Here is a 17,134-nt window from a genome sequence, read left to right as displayed (position 1 = left end):
ATCCCTGGTTTAAATTTTGACAAACAGTCTGGGACTAAGTGGACCCTGTGGAGAATCTTTAACTGTAAAGTATGGGTCCTATTGCAAAGTGATACCTTCCTTGCATTCTCCCAAATATCCTTCCATGCCTCTGAAGAAATGTCAACACCCAGCTCTCTTTCCCACATCTTGCAGAGCCAATCAGACTCATCTGAGGTGGCACCCCCCAATTGATGATATAAAGTACTGACAGAGAGTGTACTCTTAGCCCTTAGTACCCCTCTTTGTATGTCAGATTTGTAGGGATCAGTCAAAATTGTGGTCTTTTCTTGAATAAAATCCCTAACTTGAAAAAAATGAAAGAGGTCTCTATTAGGTAACTCGTACTTCCGTACTAACTGATAGAAGGACATTATTACTTCTCCCTCAAATAAATCATCCATGCAAGATACACCCCTAGCTGCCCAACGTTTAAATCCTGAATCTATCATACCCGGTTGAAAACCCGGCATACCACTAAAGGTGTAAACAAAGATGTTTTGCTAATATTACCTTCCATCTGCCGAATTGCTCTCCATGCTTTAACAGTATTGATGACTATTGGGTTATGGCAATATTCCCTAACTGTCCTCACCTTGTCCAAAAACAGCAAACTGGTAAGGGGACACCTTGCCTGGGAGGCTTTGATATCTAGCCATATTGAAAGAGGATCCCCACAAACCCAATCACTCATGTAGGTCAAAAGCGAGGGTAATTGGTAATTTTTAATGTCCGGAAGGTCTACTCTTTCCCCCCCCCCAAATCTGTGAGGGTACTGCAGTTTGGCAAATTTAATGAGGGGCTGTTTATGGTGCCAGATAAAGGAGCTGAACCAACCGTTCAGTCTCCTGAGTGTTTGTTTATTGAAAATCAGGGGGAGCATCCGTATAGGGTATAGCAAATGAAGGAGAATATTCATCTTAATAAGGGCTATCTGACCCAACCACGAGACTGTAAGTGCCTCCCATCTCTGGAGATCTTGTTTAATTTTTTCAAATAATTGAGTAAAATTGGCTTTGAACAGCCAATCCAGAACTGGAGTAATGAATATGCCAAAATACACACAACCCCCCCTGTGACTACCTAAATGGGAATCTATAGTCACTCTCGAGCCAACTCTTTCGTAAGACCACCCATAAGTATAGCCTCTGATTTAGCAAAATTAATCTTATACCCTGAAAAAGCACCAAACGCGTGAATGCATTGTATCAGGTAAGGCACTGAGACTGCTGGATTTGTCAAGAAAATTAGAACATCGTCTGCATACAGCGAGATCTTTTGTAATTTTGACACCACTTATGGAGCTGATATATTGAGATCCTCACGAGTGGCCTCTGCCAACGGTTCAATCACCAACGTAAAAAGTAATGGTGAAAGGGGACAGCCCTGCCGGCTGTCCCTAGAAATATTAAAATTGCTTGATCGTACCCCGTTGGTAATGACCGCCGTGAGAGGTTCACTGTAGAGAACCCCTACCCATCTTATAAAAACTTTGCCCAGACCAAACTGGTCTAGAGTATAGAAAAGGTACGGCCACTCAACTTGGTCAAATGCCTTCTCTGCATCTAAAGAAAGTACCAATCCCTGTATTGACTGCTGTTGGCATGCTTGAATTACGTTAGGCAGCCTCCTAACAGTATTGGAGGATCTGCGACCCTTTATAAAGCCCGTCTGATCCTCTTCAATAATAGAGGGTAACACAGTCTCCAGCCTTAACGCGAGAGCCTGTGAGAGGAACTTAAAGTCCACATTTAAGAGCGAGATGGGCCTGTATGAAGCACAGTCTTCCGGATCCTTCCCTTTTTTAAGGATAAGTAAAATATTGGCCCCTCTCAGAGGTGGTGGGAGACAATCATGACTGTATGAATCATTAAACATATTCAGCATCGAGCCTGACAGTATACTTATAAATTTCTTATAGAATTCACTGGGAAGTCCGTCAGGACCGGGCACCTTTCCATTCTGAAGTTGCCTCACAGCTTCCTGCACTTCTTGCTCTGAAAATGGGGCATTGAGAAAGGACTGTTGTTCGGGAGTTACACCCGGGAGCTTCAGATCTCTAAAAAGGGATTCAATTTTGGCCAGCCCCTCCTCTCAATTCTCAGACTGCTATAATTTAGAGTAGAATCTCTGGAACGCCACATTAATCTTTTTAAAATCACGTTAGGTTCCCAGACTCTTCCCTAATCGCTGTAATGGTTTGCGGGGCACTTCTCTTTCTGGCAAGGTATGCTAAGTATTTGCCTGGCTTGTCACCATGCTCATATAACCTTTGCTTTGCAAAAGCCAGCTCCATCTTTGCCATCTGCGTGAATTTAGTGCAGATCGCAGTGCCGTAATCTTCTGTAGTTTGACCAACGAGGGTCTGTCAAAATAGGTTGTCCTGGCTGCCTTCAACTGTGCTTCAAGGAAGCGTTGCTGCTCACCCTTCTGTCGCTTCCTACTGGTGGAATATGAAATAACTAGGGAAACTGCTTTGGCAGTTTCCCAGAGAACAGATGATCTGTCAACTGAGTCTACGTTGATGCCTGGGAATGTCCGAAATTCCCTACAGAAATACTCCACAAACTTACTGTTCATGAGAATAAAGGGGTCCATTCGCCAGTATCTTGAATCCACTGTAACATCCTTAGTCTTAACCATGAGGTACACTGGAGCATGATCAGAGATGGCAATATTACCAATCGTACAAGATGCCACCAGATCCAGGATTACCGCAGGGGTCAGAAAAAAAATCAATCCTCGTGTGACATCTATGCGGATTGGAGAAAAACGTGAAATCCCTACCTGTCGGGTGGAGACACCTCCAGACGTCCACCAACCATAATTCCCCACACAGACCCAATAACTGTTTAGTTTGTGCAGAGGTATTGAGGGACCTTTAGGCAACCTGTCTACTGTGGGGTCCTTGAGGCAGTTATAATCTCCCCCTATAATGTGCCGAGACTTGAGACTTATCAGTTTAGAAAAAGCATCTACCAAGAATTTAAGAGGATGAGCTGGGGGACAATAAACATTTAAAACACCATATTCTTCCCCATTTATCAAGGCTTTAAGAATTTCAAACCTCCCGTATGTGTCTTTAACACATTCTAACAATTTAAATGAGATTTTTCCTAACCAATATAGCCATTCCCCTACTTCTGGTGTTAAATGATGAAAATTAAACTCTGTCAAAGCCATTCTGCTTAATTTCAGATGCTCCTTGTTATCCAAATGTGTCTCCCGTAACAAAGCAATATCCATCTTCTCCTTTCTCAAGAGTACCTTCTTCCTCTTAATTGGTGAGTGACTTCCCTTGATATTCCAGGTACACCATTTAATCAAATCATTAGCCACAATCTTCTGCAATTACATTTAAATTCCAGAGGAGGAACCCAAACCACAAATTGCTGAGCCTTAGTGTCGCATAAGGCTCAGCTACATAAACTAAAACCACTACATGCAAAATTATTACAAATAAAAAACAAAAACCAGAAAACAAACCAACATATAAAGCGCCAATAGCGCTGAGTAGGGGAACTCACCCCCTGCCTGGAGGGGGCAACTACCCATCCTGAACTGCCCATAAATAGGCATCTAACCATCTCAACCACCTTCACTTCTCCCAGCTAGAGCTGCATCACACGCACAAGCTAAAAAGAATAAACACCCCACAGAATATCAATATGAATAAAAAAAACATTCTTTGATAAAAGAAAAGGGGGAATATATACCCCACCCATCCTTTGGCATGTCCTAAGTTAGAAATTTAAAATGTACATCTTAACCACTGCCAGACATAGTTTGAATCAAATTATTCTCAATAGAGGGAAAAAAAGGGAAAAACAAAGCTCCAACCGGATTTCCTCCATTTCTTTTACAGAATGATAAACACATACCCAAGCAACAATATTTATACATACTACAATTGTTTAAATTAGGTTAGTTTGTCCACAAAGTCTCTTGCCTTCTCCGATGTGTCAAAGAGATGCGTGGATCCATCTAAGGTGATCCGAAGCACTGCTGGATATCTCCGGGAGTACTGAATCCCAAGCTCCCTCAGTCTTCTCTTGACACCATACGATTTTCGTTTCTGGATCATCACTGCTGAAAAGTCCTGTAAAAACATGATCTTAGACCCCTCGTAAATTAGGGCCTTTGGATCCTTCCCCTGGAGTCTGGAAACCTCCATGACTCTCTCCTTATCCCGGTAATGATGGAACTGCACCAGGAAAGGATGAGGATGTTGGCCCAGACCCGACCTCCATGCTGCAACCCGGTGAGCCCTCTCTATCTTCAATCCTCTCATGCCAGCCTCCAAGTCAAGGAATTTCAGAAGCCAATCTTCAACAAATTCCACAGGCTGCTCACTTTCCTTACTCTCAGGCAGACCGATGATCCAAATGTTTTTTCTTCTGCCCCTGGTTTGAAGATCATCCACTTGGTCACGCAAGTTATGAACCTGCGTCTTCAGGGCTTGGATCTCATCCTTGAATGAACTGGCATCAGCTTCCACCACTGTGACCCTGTGCTTCACCTCATCCGTCCTCTTCTCCAGGTCTCCCAGCTGCTGCTCATGCTTCTGCAGCATGAGAGAGACTGGAGCCAGCTTCTCTTCAATCTGTTTCCCCAGCATCTCACAAGATTACGAGAGCTGGTTCACCAGGTCCTGGACAGTAATTGGCTCTGAGGCTGCTGCAGGCTGAGCTGCAGACCTGTCCTCGGATGCTCCTCCTCCCTGTTTAGGCATTTCTGGACAGCTGAAAATACAGGTAAGTCAATTTTTAAATGTTTCTTGGGGCTCCACAATCTTTCCAACGCCCCAAGAAATCCTGATGACCTGGGTTGGGCAGGTTAAAGAACCATCGTGCTCCTGCTGCGATGCGAAGCTCTGCAGTGTGATCTTCTCAGATCGCTGCCGTCTTAGATCCCCTACTGTGTAGTGTTGAGGAAGCCCTATTTCAATCATAAGTTGTTGTGGGGAGGTGTTTCCGATTTCACAGTTGGTTGGAATTATACCTGGCATAAATGAAGATACATGTGTTTGGAAGTCACTCACCTCTGTTGCAGAACATTGCTGCAGAAATTCCTGAGTGTAGGGTTCCAGGCCTCAACATCTTCCAGCTGCTCTATAAATGACTTTCCTTCTATTATTATGTCTGAAGTGGTGATGTTTGTAAGTGTTTGATACCATTTGAATATCTCTAATTCTGAGGCATTCGCTGTCCATATGCGGCAAGATTTGGACCACATACAGCCTGTTGCTGATAAGTGACAAATCACATTTACTCCATTTAAGCACTTGGCAGTGAGCATCCCCAACAAAAGCAAATCTAACCATCTTCTTTGGGCATTCATTGGCATTACCTAAAAACTGAAGACTGCTGTGGTTCAAGAATACAACTCCTTACTTCAGGATAATTTGGGATGATAAATGCCCATGAATGAAGTTTAAAAAGAAAGTTCCATACCTGAGTCCATCCACTATTTTAATCAGGAGAATAAAGTTGACCAGAAACTGAATTCAATGAGCCATATAAATAGTATGACTACTAGAGCAAATCACCATCAGTCTTGACAAAGCACAAATCAAGTTTGTGATGGAATATCCTCCATTTGCCTGAATGGGTGCAGCTGCAACAAAAATAAGCTTGACATCATTCAGGAAAAGTAGTACACTTGATTAGTACCCCAACCCAATATCACATACATTCACTCCTTCCACCACTACAACATTGTGTGCCATCAATAAGATGTACTGCAGCAGTCTATAGAGCCTCTTTTGGCAGCATCTTCCTAGCCAAGATCTCCACAATGTAGGCCTGCAGATGCAAGGAAGCACTACTGCTTTTGTGTTGCTCTTCAAACCACATGTCATTCTGTCTATACAATCATTCATTCTGGATGTAGGTTTGCTCGATGAGCTGGAAGGTTCATTTGCAGACACTTTGTCACCATTCTAGGTCACTTTGTCACCATTCAGTGAACCTCCGGCTAAGATGACTGAAGATGTTACCTAGTATGGTGACGAAACATCTGAAAATGAACATTCCAGCTCAGCAAGCAAACCTACATCCATAACCTCAACCTGAGCTACAAATATTCTCAAAACACGCTAACCATTCCTTTACTGATCAAAATCCTGGACTCCATTCCTAACTATACCATGCATTTACTTGTACCACATGGACTGCAACAGCTGAAGGTGACTAGCTACTGTTTTTAAATGCAGTTAAAAATGGGAAACAATATTGGAATTACCAATGATGTAATGTCTCATGAAAGAATAAAAGTGTACAATCCTTCACAAAAAGTGGATTTTTGCTGCTACCAAAGTTGGGTTTCGATACTTGTATGTTCAATTTTGTTCAATGCAAAGAGAAACACCATGTGGTTGACTGCAATTCTTTCATATAAAAGTGTGTTGTACTTTAGCCAGGCATGTTATTTTTGCGATGTTAGGGACTAGTATAGAATACAATCGGGTAGGAAAGCAGTGGCTGAGCTACAGTTATCTTGTTGGACACCAATCAGTTAGAGACTACAAATTGAATAGTTATTTCTGATATGAGAGAACCTATTGGGGAAGAAGGAATTCACATCTTGGAGAAAAGCTAGACGAATTCTGATTTTAAAAAAAATTCATAAATATTCCAATCTTAATTGGCAAGGGACAAAAATGGCATGTGTTTCATACATAATTTCAAAAAAGTCATTAAGAACATGTTGTCTTGTCTGTTTATGATATTGCTGGTAGATTAGCCAAGGCAAATTCACAGAGGAAGCCTTAATTACTTCCTTCGCTTGGGGAAATAAATCCTTACGATTTTACTAAGCAACTAGAAAGGTTATGCAACAGGAATTTGCTTGAACAAGCTGGTGATGTGCTTCAAATTTAAAACAGTTTTGTTCTGAGATTCTCTGATTTAGAGATTCTGGTGTGCAAGTATGAAATGAAAACAAAGCTATGTCATGGATTGTGCCATATAAGTTGACCTTTGAGAAAGAGGAGGTCGTATCCTGGGTGGTCACTGTTTTGAAGTGTAAATCAAGAATATCAGTCATTAATTTTGAATGTGACATGGTTAATCGAATTAATTACACAATTGAAATACTTTATTGATGTCAAGCAGCATCTGACGCAAGTAGTTGATTTAAGGATCCTGCTCTGGATCAGGTTTGACACTTTGCTTTCAGAATTGTCCCTTCATAATGCTGCATCCTCCTCTCCATCCACTGAATTGTATATTCTGCATTTTCTGAGGGATCTGATGACCATTTGTGCATGAATAGCATCTCATGGTTTGATAATGAAATCACCTAAATTGTGCCTATTTCCACTCTGAAGGTTTATTCCTCCCATAAACATGCATCAATTCCATTCAGTGCAAATATCCTCGAATGGCTTGTTGAGGCACATATCCGATAAATGAATGACAGACCTTGAACACCAGCCTCTTGGGTAGCATATTCCATGCATCTAACACCCTCTGAGTGAAATAATGTTTCTTCAAATCTGCACAATAGATCCTCAACTTAAACTTATGACTTCTGGCCTTGGACACATCTGCCATGGGGAACAGATTCTCACGATCTACTCTATCTATTTCTCTCATAACTTTGTATACGTCAATCATGTCACCCCTTAGCTTCTGTTACAAAGAAAACAAACCCAGCCTATGCTCATAACTGAGACTTTTCATCCCAGGCAGCATTCTGCTAAATCTCCTTTGCATTGCAATCCCATCCTTCTACTAGTCTCACAACCTGAACTGCACACAGTATTCCATCTGTGGTCGAACCAATATTTTATAAATTTGTGACAAAGCTTCCTTGTTCCTACATTCTGTGCCCTGGTTAATGAAGACCATTATCCCATATGTCACTTTCACCACCTTGTCTATCTGTGCTGACACCTTCAGGGATCAATGGATTTGTATACCAAGGTCCCTTGTTCCGCAGTACCCCTTAGGGGGTATCCTTCCCTTAATAGACTTCCCAAACCAAAATGCATCACTTCGCATTTATCATGATTAAATTTCATCTGCAATTGCTCTACCTAATTTACCAACTGATCAATATTAGACTGCATCCTGAGAGAATCCTTCTCACTATCAACACCATCAATTTTTGTCATCTGCAAACTTTCATTCTACATTCACATCAGGTTATAGTCCAACAGGTTTAATTGGAAGCACTAGCTTTCGGAGCACTGCTCCTTCATCGGGTGGTTGTGGAGTACACAATTGTAAGACACAGAATTTATAGCAAAAGTTTACAGTGTGATGTAATTGAAATTATACATTGAAAAATATCTTGATTGTTTGTTAAGTCTCTCATCTGTTAGAATGACTATATGTAAATCACAAAACGTTTTTTAAAAAGTTTCATTCTCAGGCTAACTATGACAATTGGTGTCAGACTAGATAAGATGTTGAAGTTGTTAGCTCCCTGTGTTCTGTTGTCTGTGCCATAATGTTTAGGCTGTTTCTAATCTAAAAAATGAGTTAACTGAGTCTTACAAGGATTCATACAGCAGTGTTTGAGCCAAGTACAATGTTACAAAGTTACTTTGTAGAATCAGTCTAAACATTATGGCACAGACAACAGAACACAGGGGGCTAACAAATTCAACATCTTAACATCTTATCTGGGCTGACACCAATTGTTACAGTTTACCTGAGAATGTAACTTTTAAAAAAGGTTTTGTGATTTACATATGAAAGAAGTGAAACTGTCATGGTCATTCTAACAGATGAGAGACTTAAACAATCAAGGTATTTTTCAATGTATAATTTCAGTTACATCACACTGTAAACCTTTGCTATAAATACTGTGTCTTACAATTATGTCCTCCACAACCACCTGATGAAGGAGTAGTGCTCCGAAAGCTAGTGCTTTCATTTAAACCTGTTGGACCATAACCTGGTATTATGTGATTTTTAACTTTGTACAGCCCAGTCCAACACCGACATCTCCAAATCATACATTCACATCCAAATTGTTAATATAAACAACAAACAGCAAGGGTCCTAGCACTGATCCCTGTGGTACACTGCTGGCCGCAGACTTCCAATTACAAAGCAATCCTGTACCATCACACTTTGTCTCCTACTTGTAAACTAATTTTGGAATCATTTGGCAACTTGCCTTGCTCCCTGTGATTTCTTATCTTTTGGGCCAACCTTCCATGTGGCACTTTGTCAAGTTCCTTGCAGAAGTCCATGTAAATCACATCAATTGTTGTACCCTTATCATAGAGTCATACAGCATGGAAACAGACCCTTCGGTCCAACCAGTCCATGCCAAACTAAACTAGTCTCACGTGCTTGCTCCTGGCCCATATCCCTCCAAACCTTTCCTATTCACATGTCTTCAAATGTCTTTTAAACATTGAAATTGTAGCCACATCCACTGTCTGAAGAAGTTCCACCCTCTGTGTAAAATGAATTGCCTCATGTCTTTTTAAATCTCTCTCCTCTTTCAAAAAAAATCAATTAAATTAGTCAGACAGGATCTTCCTCTAACAAATCCAGACAGATTATCCCTAATTGATCCCTACCTTTCCAACTATTCATTAATCCTGTCCTTCAGAATTTTTTCCAATAAATTCTCTACTACTGACATCAGACTAACTAGTCTGAAATTATCTGGCCTATCTCTGTTGCCCTTCTTCAACAAAGGAACCAAATTAGTTATCCTGCAGTCATCCTGCACTTCACCTTTGGCCAGTGAAGTATTAAATATATCCACAGGGTCCTAACAATCTCCTCCCCTTGCCTGGGATAAATTTCATCAAGCTCAAGGGTTTTATGCAGCTGGATGTCTGCTAAAACATCTATCACCTCCTCTTTATTAATCTTAGGATCAAACCTTGGCATCCAAATTGATATCCCCGGTTACAATGTCTTTCTCCTCTGTGAATACAGATGATCTCTCTTCCTTGAGCCCACCCGCCATAGATATTTCGTGGCCCCTCTTTGCCCTCCTAATTTTATTTCTAACCAATCTCCTACTACAAGGGTCTCTACTTTTGTAGGGGTTCCCCCCCTTTTAATGTGCTGTATATGTATATTTAAAAAAGCTATTTGGAGGCAGGCAGGGAAAGGACCCTGTTCAACATCTATCCTGCAGCCAGGATTAAGGCATTAAAAGCAAACGTTGTCACTCTAATTACTTGCTCGTGAATACTACATTTCTTGCACTGTAGCGACTGCACTTAAACTGTCATTAGCTATGAAAAGTCTTTGCAGTGTCCTGCAGTGGTGCATGCTGCTCGTCCTTTAATCTCTTACGGAGGGTATAACTTGCTACGGATGTAGGATTTAAAGCTAAAATGTGATTGAATGCTACTTCTTGGTTTGGTATTCTACCACTGAGCTTCACAGCACAACTTTGCTTGTGTTCTATAGCAAGGTCACCTTTGATCTGTGTTGGAATGAAAGTTAGCTTTGGATTATTTAGGCTCAGTTTTGGGTAGAAGAGCATTAATTTGATTTACCCTGTGTCTATGTTGCAGATCCAAATTGTCCCAAAAGGGTGGGGGTTAGAGGATGTTCAAATCAGAGGTAAAAGTGAACAGTAGACAAGCCTGATTGATAATTTTCCTCTGTGAATTGTCTGTGTTCTGAGGAACAGAAATTTCTTATGGACAAACTAACAAAAAAAGGTGGACAAGAACCCGTGTAAGTCAGCCTTTAATGTCTGTGGCAAGGAGCTTGAAGCTATTTGCCTGCTCGCTGGATTGGTTAATACTTGAAAGAATTGATTTTTTTTTGTGTGTACAGGAAAATAATTCTCTTTTTTTTTTACTCTTAAACAGAGGAACGCAGGATAAAGACTTTAGGAAAAGTTCATAGAAATTGCTTATGGTACCGCTTACGGTCAGGAAAATCTGGTCACAGTGCAATTCCTACATTAAAGTAAGTATTGTGTTTCAGTCTTTTAACTGTTAATGGAGAAGAAGAGAACTCTACTTTGCGAATTGATCAAATTCTGTCTGGCTCCTAAATTTATGGTTCAATTGCCAATGGTTCACAGGTACCATGAAATTCTAGCCTATTCAGAGCAATTGAGTGTGTGTTCCTGGAAAAGCGCAGCAGGTCAGGTAGCATCCGAGGAGCAGGAAAATCAGTGTTTCGGGCTGGAGCCTTTCATCAGGATTCTGATGAAGTGCTCCAGCACGAAACGTTGATTTTCCTGCTCCTCGGATGCTACCTGACCTGCTGCGCTTTTTCAGGAACACACACTCAATTGCTCTGAATAGGCTACAATTTCATGGTACCTGATTAATCAGGAATCTGATTAAGGGCTTCGGCCCGAAAAGTTGATTTTCCTGCTCCTCGGATGTCGCTTGACCTGCTGAGCTTTTCCAGCAACACGGTCTCAACTGTTGATTTCCAGCATCTGCAGACCTTAGTTTCCTATTCAGGGCAATTGTCTATATAAAATTCAGTTGCTGCAATGTGAGTTGAAACCTGTCTACTGTCATTTGGATAGCTACACCACTGAAATCCCAATCTTCCAGCAATAGTGACATTCTATTTGCAAATTCCAATTTAATTGTAAAACTGTCAAATCTGGATTTAGAAATGAACATCAAAAATAACATACATTTCTGATTGAACTGGGGAGAAAGGGTAAAGATGAGGGAACTGAGAGGATTCAAGAACGCAGTTCACAAGCCAGTATTTCATGCAGCATGAAGCTTGAGCCCATTTCTGTGTTACTTTATTGTTTTGGGACTTCTGCACCACATGTTCCAAAACTGCAATTAATATGTAATATTAAAGACAATATAAACAGCATCTCTTTAGGGCACTCTTCACCTTCATGCAAAATACATGCTATAGTGGAGCTGGCATTTCTGATTAATGAGGAATCCTAAGCACTGTGTACACGTATAGGATTCAGAGTGGAAGGAGAATGCAGAAGTGTTTCATCTTGCTTCATAGACTTAACTGCAACTGGTAAATCAACAAAATACATTATTCGCTCAATTATTCATACTTTGTTTAGAATAATGCAGCATATTAGAAAATATATCCTTATGGAACTTAGTGCAGATTCATGAACCTTTCTGTTTAAGGCCAGTAGCTTTTGCTGTCGCAAATCAGTAGCTTAACTTGTTGGATGTTTAATGTGTGGCAGTAAAGTGCCTCCCTGAATACAGTCTTCATTATCCTGCTTTTAGCTTAAAACCTCTCAATTTGTCTTGCATGACCAACTGTCTCCCCCTCCCCCCCCCCATATGCTATCTTCCAGCCTTCACTCCTGTAGTTCTGGTTTACCTTTCATCATTTGGGGTCCTTTCTGTCCAAAGAACAAAATAATGAGCCTTTCTTCATAATTTGCTTTGCCTTGCTATCCTTCAATCTTACACTGGAATCTTGATTAAAATCCTACCTCTGGGTGTACTTTTGTTCCATTTAATCATTGTCTCTGCTATTCCTTCTAAAGTGATTAGAGAAATGCAAATAAGAAAGGATACAATAAATTTGAAAACTGAAATGTTGAATTCTGTGAGGGTACGGCTGTTTCAAATTTAGAGATAGCTTTCTAACAGTTTAATAGTGTGACACTTGCATACATCAATTAGAGGTGGACACATGAAATGTCAGTTTAAATGATGTTTTGTTTAAATGATGTTTCAAATAAATATTTCAGAATGAGCTAATGTGATGTTTAATTAGATATTGCAATTTGAGCATGTACGTACTTGACTGACTACATTATCTAGAAAGAGATTCTGGAATATATTCAATTAAGATTTGAATTTGTTAAATGATTTACTTCAAAAGTAGAAGATCTATTACTTTGCAAAAGATGACCATGCTATCTTCAAAGTTATTTAGTCTTTCCACCCTCTGTCTATGAAGCTTTCCATTATTTATTTTATTTGCTTTTTAGTGAAAATGCTTTCCACCCACTGTGCTTCTGTCCCTCTTGATCTCTCATTACTTGTTTCCTGCTGTAAAACTATGACTGGTCTCCACCCTACTGCCAATTTTTAGTACATTTTAACTGCAATTTTCTATCTCTATCTTTTGACCAGAATATTTATAATATCAACATTATTTCCTTGCTGTGTTAAATTTTGCTGTACAAATGTGCATTTGTACTTTTATGGTTTTAATAGGGCATATGATTATTTTAAAACTCCCTAATGTGTTGAGCAAGCAGTTTCATTTCTCACTATTGTGCAGATTTCTTTTACAGGCAGAATAGAATTTACATTCTCTTTTTCTTGTCTTTTAATGCTCATTTATTGCTTGATGAAATGTTGCTCTGGGAGGAATTGGGATGTCGTGTTGTGGCTGTACAGGATGTTGGTTAGGCTACTTTTAGAATACTGCGTTCAGTTCTGGCCTCCCTGCTATAGGAATGATGTGAAATTTGAAAGGGTTCAGAAACGATTTACAAGGATATTGCTGAGATTGGAGGGTTTGAGCTGCAGGGAGAGGCTTAATAGTCTGGGGCTATTTTCCTTGGAGTTTTGAAGGCTGAGGGGTGAACTTTATAAAAGTTCATAAAACCATGAGGGGCATGGATTGAGTGAATAGCCCACATCTTTTTCCCAGGTTAGTTGAATCCAAAACTAAAGGGCATAGGTTGAAGGTGAGAGATTTTAAAAGGCACCTAAGGGGCAATGTTTTCATGCAGAGGGTGGTGTGTCTATGGAATGAGCTGTCAGAGAAAATGTTGGAGGCTGGTACACCTACAACATGCATCTGGATGGGGACATAAATCGGAATGGTTTAGAGATTTAGGCCAAATGCTGGAAAATGGGACTACATTAATTCAGGATATCTAGTTGGCATGGACAAGTTGGACCGAAGTGTCTGTTTCCGTGCTGTAGAACTGAGTCTATCTACAACCACTGTTTTGCAATGAACTGGTTTGCTAGGCCGATTGCAAAGGTGTTAAGTCATATTCAGGTGATATTGGACTTGGTACAAAGAGCTGTTGAAGGAAGAGAGGAAAAAAGTCTATCTTTAATCTATATTAAATTTATTCAAAGTGAGGCACGTTAAGCAATCTAGCACCAGCATCAATAAGTACTCATTATATACCATATATACGTGTATAGGTTGATCTCATGTATAAATAGACCCATTACTTTGGCCAAAAAACTTGTATTTTCCATATATCGCATATATATGTCAACCCTACTATACTGCATTAAATCGCATTCATTCATTCATACCAGTAACTCATACTCATCGCTCTTTATTTACTATATCGTATCTCTAGTCAGTCATTCATAACTCTACTTACCGCACTTGGTTTACTACAGCATGTTTTGATGCATTCATTCTTTCAGACCAGTACTAAGTCTATCGGTACTTATCGCACTTTGTTCACTATACATCCAGAAGTTAATATTGTTAAAACGTTGATCATTTTAATTGTGCCATTATATCTGAATAAAAGTGAGATATATTAGCTACATTCTGGTATATCTTTAAATCTTTGACAAATGTGTTAATGTTGCTGAGTTCATAACATATAGAGTAAATGGGAGGGGAAGTTCAAGGTGCTTACACATTCAGAATTTAATAAATGTTTCATTTTAAGTGTCATTACACCAAGCCATGACCATGTTTAACAGTGTGATTTTGTAGGATTTAAATGAATCTTTGACATGTAAAATTTTCATAGGGTTTCTTGCTTTTATCTGGTAATTACCTTCACTGTAATTCATTGTGTGTTTCTTCTTTACCCAGGATTAGTTGTGCGATCAAATCGACTTTTGCTAATAATACGGTATTTCGAACTGCAGCATGAATTTCAGCCCCTCAAAACTTGTGCCCATGTATTAGTTGGCCCCCTAATTTCAGCTTAAAAAAAGTCTTCAAAATTCAACCTATATACGAGTATGTATGGTATACAAGTAACAATTCAATAATAACTGGCAACTGTGGCGATTAAATCGTTATTTATACAATTTACCTAATTCCCTTTTTGCTGATAATACCATAATATTCACAAAAGATATTTTGAGAAATATCAAATTATTATTTTTCGTTGTCTATGTAGCATTGCACAACACCTTTTTTCTAGAAACCCCAGTAACCTCTTGGTGCAGGTACCCCTTTTCGGGAAACACATAATTGGTGACTTTCATCAATCCATTTGTGCTAGGCAATTTCCTTTTTACCTAATTTTTCGCTTTTACGCTAATGAGATCATGCCTTCATTCTGTTTTGTTCTACACTATCCCATAAGTCGCAATTACCTCTTGCATTCAATGAGAACATTGTTCTAGTACTTCCTTTTGTTTTAGAATTTCCTCCCAAGATATTTAACAAAGAGAATTCTATACCACTGCTGTCCCATGCTTCTAGCAACTCATTTTATTTCCTTTGCTTTCCAGGCTAAGAGCAACTTTACCCATCAAAACTATGTTGAAACAGTTGCACTTCGACATCCCATCAGCAAGATTTGTGTGAGAGGCATCACTACAAATAACTAATTTCATGTTCTTAGGACCACCCAATAAATTTCAGTATTCATTTGTCCATTTTTCTTTGACATTTTATTTGCCCTTAAAGTGTCCTCTGCTTCTTTGGAGTACTTTAGTTCAATACTTTAAAGCTAACATCTGATCTTGAGTGCATAACCAGTTCAACTACCCAATCAAACTTTGTAGCTATTCTTTTTTTAATGATCCCAGCTGATGGCAAGACAGGGCAAATCCAATGCCAGAGATAAACCTGGCTTAATAGATCATAAGTTCATGTGTAGTAAATTACTGTGATTGACACATTCACATGAGGCTACCAATATTGTTTAATAAGGGCATGTTATATTCTGATGTTCTAATCCTGTGTTTTCTGTTCTGACAACTTAAAAACCTGTACACAAATTGTTACAGCCTGGAGACTTCAAGTTTAAAAACCTTTCAGCTAGATTGAAACTTGGTTCTGAACGAAATTGAAATCAGAGTTTTTTCCTGTGACGTAAAAAATCAACTTCCAAAACATTTAGTCAATCAACAGCACAGATATCCCTTAACTGTGAAGTCACATGCTTTGTTGGAAATTACATAGTTCACTGTTCCACGTAGGTTTGACCTGGTTTCTTAAAATAAAAATCTCATTACAGAACTGTAACCGCACACATTTTGTTAACTTTTTAAAAGTCCTGATTTCCAAACTGCCAACTTTTATACATCATTATCTTCAGCTTTGATATCTTTGTGACCTATCATCATCTGGGATGGAAGGATAAATAAAGAACCATAAATAAGATTACCGATTCAATGCTTCTCCCGATCCATTATGTTTAATGGTTATACCATATATTTAAAGCCTTTGAAGCCTGATGTTGAATCTTAAGTATTACTTCAATGTTATTAATCATGCAGTTTGAGTTTTTTAGTATCTCCCCATAAGAATTTATTAACATACCTATCAAAGATGCCTGAACATTTCCCTTCTTGCCAATACAACTTTTGTGGGATCTCCTTTCAGTTGAGCACAATCTTATTCCGCAAAATGGATCCCATTAAAAAATACCGCCATTCAGGCTGTAAACGGGTTGCTTTAGTTGCCCTTTGCGTTGCTTGCCTCTGTAGGCAGTTTCAGAAACACAATTAATGGAAATATTTCACACTACAGAAGCATTGCTTTCATGTCAGTTGATCTGCACTCTCTCAAATGTCACCAAAAGTTAGACTTTCAGCATTATTTTTGTCACTGTATGAGAGTCAACTGTATCTGTAATGCCCATTTGCTCTTCAAAACACTGAGCAGCTGATTTGTCTCATTTTCAGTGATCTTTTCTGTATTAATCCATTTGTGACAGGTCTGACTGTTCTTCATCATGTATTTCAGAGCAAATTCCAAATTCTTTCCAGCTATCTAATTCCTTCTTTGCATTTTCCAGTGGATCAGTGATTAGCACTGCTGCCTCTCAGCACCAGGAACGCAGGTTTGATTCCAGCCTTTGGTAACTGTCTGTATGGAGTTTGCACATTCTCCCCTGTCTACGTGGGTTTCCTCAGGGTGCTCCGGTTTCCTCCCACAGTCCAAAGATGTTCAAGTTAGGTGAATTGGCTGTGCTAAATTGCCCATAGTGTTCATGGATGTGTAGGCTAAGTATGTTAGGGGTAGGGATAATGGGTCTGGGT

The 17,134-nt window shown here is 39.5% G+C and overlaps 1 protein-coding gene across 1 annotated transcript in view; it reads left to right on the top strand.

Moving 5' to 3' along the window:
• The window catches only part of sec63 (SEC63 homolog, protein translocation regulator), a 114,498-nt gene that overhangs the window by 21,835 nt on the left and 75,529 nt on the right, over positions 1–17,134 (top strand). The window contains exon 2 of the mRNA XM_043687079.1: positions 10,823–10,922. Coding sequence (XP_043543014.1) covers positions 10,823–10,922 — 100 coding nt within the window. The remainder of the gene's footprint in view (positions 1–10,822; positions 10,923–17,134) is intronic.

Source organism: Chiloscyllium plagiosum, chromosome 3, assembly GCF_004010195.1.
Source record: "Chiloscyllium plagiosum isolate BGI_BamShark_2017 chromosome 3, ASM401019v2, whole genome shotgun sequence".
Classification (NCBI taxonomy): Eukaryota; Metazoa; Chordata; class Chondrichthyes; order Orectolobiformes; family Hemiscylliidae; genus Chiloscyllium; species Chiloscyllium plagiosum.
The sequence above is the reverse complement of the archived record's forward strand: the minus strand, read 5'-3'. Positions and strand labels throughout refer to the sequence as shown.